This window comes from Populus nigra, chromosome 7 (assembly GCF_951802175.1).
Source record: "Populus nigra chromosome 7, ddPopNigr1.1, whole genome shotgun sequence".
Lineage (NCBI taxonomy): Eukaryota > Viridiplantae > Streptophyta > Magnoliopsida > Malpighiales > Salicaceae > Populus > Populus nigra.
In genome coordinates, this window is record NC_084858.1 from 13,415,822 (window position 1) to 13,420,753 (window position 4,932).

Consider the following 4,932-nt stretch of genomic DNA (forward strand, 5'->3'; position numbering starts at 1 on the left):
ACTTAAAGTAAAATTTTTCTAATGAGGGTAAAACATGCATGTGCCTACAAACTCACGAGAGAACTGCAGATCAGAGAGCTCTCTTCTTTATACAAAAGGAAAGACAGAAACAAAAAACAAAAAAAACAAAAACAAAAACAACGTGCTGAATAGATGAACATTGCATTTAATTTCTAAATTTCATGCAGCTGACGATCATTGGACTCCATCAATCCAGCTTCACTTGTTCATGCCAGTTGCATTCTTTACTCCTTCAACAGCTTCCTGTGTCTTAGCTCTCACCTGCTGACCAGCCTACACAAAGAAGGAACTATCAAAATTAAAATAAAATAAACCCTACTGCAAACTCAATCGCCAACAATATCTGTGCCAAAACATGCAACTAATTATTAACACTTAGAGTTTTGCGAATTTTATTCTTGAGTGTTCCTCACTCCTTTTGGTTTATTGTCATTCTTAAATCCTATGCACAATCCATTGTGCCATTGTGGTGAGAATGAACAAGAGAGATTGAACAAAAATATGTGAACCTCTTGCACTGATTCCTTTGCAGATTGAGCAGCATTGTCAGCTCTGTCCTTCAAGTTACTCGCCTTCTCCTGAAACAAACAAAATCGATATGTTATAGAGCATTACACATTAATTTATATATAAAAACAAAGGCAAAATAGAGAAAGAAATTCATAAGTTAACCTGAGCTTGGCCTTTGGTCTCACCAGCTTGGTAGCTCATCTTCTGGGTGTTGTCAGCCATTTTTGGTTATTGATCTCTTTGAAAGATTTGAGAGAACACAAATGAATTGAAAGCTAAAACACTTGAAAGATTGAAAACACAACTTTTGGTAGTAAACATGAGCCATGGTTGCCGTAATTTATAGTGATTAAAACCAGGCCAATGCTTGACACGTAAAATGCTACGTGGAGTGATGGCTGAAATGTGTAAATTACTGAGACTAACATGTGTCAAGCTGTTATTGAGGTTGAGATTTTGGGGGCCTTGGACCAGGGCGTTAGATTTTTTTATGTGCTAAGTTTTGACCGCTTCTAGATATTGGACTGACTTCAACTTAGTCCTCTAACTATTCTCAATTTATTCTAAAAAAAAACACTTTCAATAACATTATCAAATAAACGTGAACAAATATTATTTGAAGGGATGAAATCCTTATATTTTATTGGAGCATCTATGTGGAATTTTTAAATGAGCCAATAATGTAGTAATTGCTTTTATCATTGGAGTATGGTCAAATTAGTTTATAGATTCACGTTACGTTGCAGCTTGAACTAAAATCTTTCTGAACTTCAGGTCACGGACAAAATTATTTAACATTTTTATTAAATTCTTAGGTAATAAAGCAAATGTTGGTCTTCCAATCACAATGGCACAATTATGTGGTTTCATCCGGGTTAGTGTTTGGTCTTTGTGTTATGCTTCCCTCATTCTTTGGTTCGTTTTCTGGGCTGAATTAGTGGAGATTCTTTGAAGATCTGTAATTACTAGCATTATGGTTACATAGAGAGATGCTTCTTCAGTGTTGATTCCTTTGTTGCTGCTACGTTCAACTGACTGCTTATAGAGCTCAGGATGATTCTTGTGCCAGGGAACCTGCAGATTCTGTGTTATAATCGTGTGAGTTCTTTGCTGGAGTTTCTTGCTCTGAAGATGACATGGAATGGGTGTTCATCCAGCTTCGTTTGTTCTTGTGTTTCCTGGCTCTCTGTCTATTTTGTGTTAATCTATATATATGATCACTTGATCAAAAGAAACTATAATCTTGTAGATTGAATCAATATCAGATAGAGAGAAGAGAGAGAGAGAGAGAGAGAGAAACTGATTGATTCAGATTATGCAAATGTAATTACATCAAAAAAAAACCTAGCACATTAATTATCTATTATATTATATTAAGATTATGACAAGTGTCACAATCTGAATCACTATATTCTAACACTTCGTTCATCCAACTGATGAGTTGTGTTCAAATATACAACTGCAATTATCTTCCTTGTTTAAGAAATATATATGTCACTTGTCAAGTAATTATAATTACTTCTCCGCCTTGAACAACATAATAAATATCTAGGGAATTTTTCGTTAATTTTATAAAGAATTGTAATAATTATTTTTTTATAATTAAATATCAATTTCCCTTAAATCATATAATTATAACTCCAATTCATTTGTGCTACTATATAATGATGTATTTATACTTTTTTGTCATAGTTTAGATTAGTAGTAGAGGATAACTTATGGTTATAGATCTTTGAATTTAATCTTAAATATTATAATTAAATGCATAATATGATATTAAAATGAATTGTAATGATTATGATAAGTTATGTTACCGAATAGTAAATATGAATAGTTGAACAATGATTGGGTTGGGTATATGATGAGTATATTGAAGTGTTATGGATATTTATCAGTAACTTAGAATCTTTTGATACTGGAGAAATTTTATTAAAATTTCAGTAAAATTCTCATAGAACTAAGCTTATATATATATAAAAAAATTCACCCAAAAAAACAATTTACAAGAAATAAAGCTTATAATGTATAAAATTGTTAAGGATGTTATAGCTTCCTTTCAAGAAAAAAAAAATATAATATCTCATGGACCAAAAACATTTTAAAAACAATACTTTGATATAATAAAAATTTCATATAATTATAACAACTATATAATTTTCTTTGCAAATAATTTTTATCTCATGAACTTTATCTTTATTCTATATTTATAAATTAAATATTTTGATTCATTAATCTAATATTATATGAATATTAAAGATAAATTAAGCTTTTATTAATAGTAAATAATATGTATTTACATAAATATAATAATATATATCTATCCTATTCACTGCAATAAATATTAAACTAACACTTGTACCTTCCTAGTGTGAAGAACTCATCTGCAAACTGATGACTGAAATGACAGGAGTAAATAGAACGATTAGCTATGAATTACCATAGATGCAATTGGCTAGAAAAGCTAAGGCATTGCACAAGATTTGCAGCAGACCCGCGAAAGAAATTGCAGTTCTCTGGCAATAGTATGAACATCATACTAAAACTTATTGCTGCATAAGCACTAAAGGAAAATTTTATAGGAAAAAAAAAACAAAAAAGTCCTGATGATAAATAACTACATAGGATAAAAAAAACAAGGAAAGAAGAAATATTCTATAATATAAAAGAGATATTCACACCAAACAAGAGCATGCATGTGCACAAAGAATAAGCAAACTCACCTTCCCATGAAGCCCAGTTGATTCAAATAGTGTTCTATTTCAGCATGAACAATACCCTGGAAGCAATTATATTTTGATATTTACAGTGTAGTGATAAAATATTGGCAATTCACGGACAAGGAAGAATCAGTCTTTCGGACTGGTTTTCCACTTTTATTTAATGTGTAGCTTAATTATATCAACCAGACTAAGAAATCATGAAACATTAATTCATGTGAAATATGAGAACAGGCAAATGACCATGCCACACGTCTTCAATTCTTTCATGCCATGTAAGTAGACATACAAACCTATTGATGCGTCAAGTGTGATTTTTGAGTTTTCAGCAATGTTTTCAATCAGTTTCTAATTTTTTGAAGGATTATTTTGTAAATTTTTAAATTTTTAGTGTGTGTTTTAAATTATTGTTAAATTTTTAATTTTTGTAGATTGTGAACATGTAATTGTGGGGTGTGTGAGTAAAAATATTGTAAAAACAAATATGTGTGTTTGCATTTTATTTTATTTTGTATTAAATGAATGATAAAAAAAAGATAAAAGATAAAAGTTTTTTTAACCAAATGTTTTAATTGCATTTGACCCAAAAAAATATTAAGAATGATCAACAACTAGGATTTATTTGGGCATACAAAACATTCTAGTATAAATATTGGATCTACAAGTAGAACGGTATTTAAATATCAAAAGTTGATTAAGAAATTCTTAAAAAAATTTAATATTCACTAATTTTAATTATGAGTGTTTTTAACCACAATATACGAGTTATAGGAAATATTTTTGTCTTTAGGATAGGTAATCCTTGTCAGGGAACCTACATAAATTCTTCCTATAAGGATTTATTTGAGCATAGAAACCCATAATAAATTTTAAATATCAGATTTATTCATGAATATAAATCTTTGTTCTGAACCATATACGAACCACAGGCTAAGAACACATAAACACTTTTAAACCACTTCCACACTACACGATACAACTTACCTCAAATAAGATGTTCTAGGGGTGCTGACCATAACCAGTCCCTTACCTTGAAAATTCTAATAAGATCAGTCCACCCGAATCTCCAAGTGATACTAACCCAAATAACTAGATGATAACTCCTTGACCTCGATGTCCCTCCATGTCGCGCATGTACGTGCGACAGTCATCATCTTCTAACTATCTAAACATTCCTTTCTTTATTCTTCATCTATTGTCCACTATATTGATTAAAATTTTCTTGCATTTCTCTAGCTCTTTTTATCTTCTCAACATTTCCCTGAAATTTCAAAAGCATTTGATGACAAACATTCGAAGGATATTTGCAGTATTGTTCCACTTTTTTTTTAGTTCGACCAACATGTTGATTGAGCTGAATAATCCATCCATCTGCAAAAGCTTTACCACAATGTAAACATACTAATTTTATTTTTTTACATCCCACACTTAATTTAGGAGCTTCTCTCCGATGACCGCTAGCCATATTTGTTTTCCTTTTATATCACTTAATATAAAAATTGAAGGTTGGGATGGTTAGTTCATTCTATACTGAGAAATTTTTTAACATAATTGCAATATGATCAATGAGAAGACTTTAAAATATATTGTATTATACTATACTAGACATGAAATAAACGTATATACATACACACCATTTTCTCTTTTTACAATCAAACCACTCTTTTTCCGAGTAATATGAGAC

The 4,932-nt window shown here is 30.4% G+C and overlaps 1 protein-coding gene across 1 annotated transcript; it reads right to left on the reverse strand.

Annotated features, from left to right (window-relative positions):
• Window positions 1-219: 219 nt before the first annotated feature.
• On the reverse strand, window positions 220-753 carry LOC133698489 (stress-induced protein KIN1-like). The gene is made up of 3 exons (XM_062121430.1): window positions 694-753; window positions 531-599; window positions 220-294 (listed from the first exon to the last, which is right to left on the reverse strand). The coding sequence occupies exons 1-3, from the start codon at window positions 751-753 to the stop codon at window positions 220-222; spliced, it is 204 nt and encodes a 67-aa protein (XP_061977414.1).
• Between the last annotated feature and the right edge of the window lie 4,179 nt (window positions 754-4,932).

What these genes read in the sequence shown, in the direction of transcription:
- LOC133698489 (XM_062121430.1), bottom strand. Translation starts at nt 753, where the DNA reads ATGGCTGACAACACCCAGAAGATGAGCTACCAAGCTGGTGAGACCAAA. An exon ending in AGACCAAAGGCCAAGCTCAG is followed by an intron (nt 600 to 693) that starts GTTAACTTATGA and finishes TGTTTGTTTCAG; the next exon opens with GAGAAGGCGAGTAACTTGAA. An exon ending in CAAAGGAATCAGTGCAAGAG is followed by an intron (nt 295 to 530) that starts GTTCACATATTT and finishes TTCTTTGTGTAG; the next exon opens with GCTGGTCAGCAGGTGAGAGC.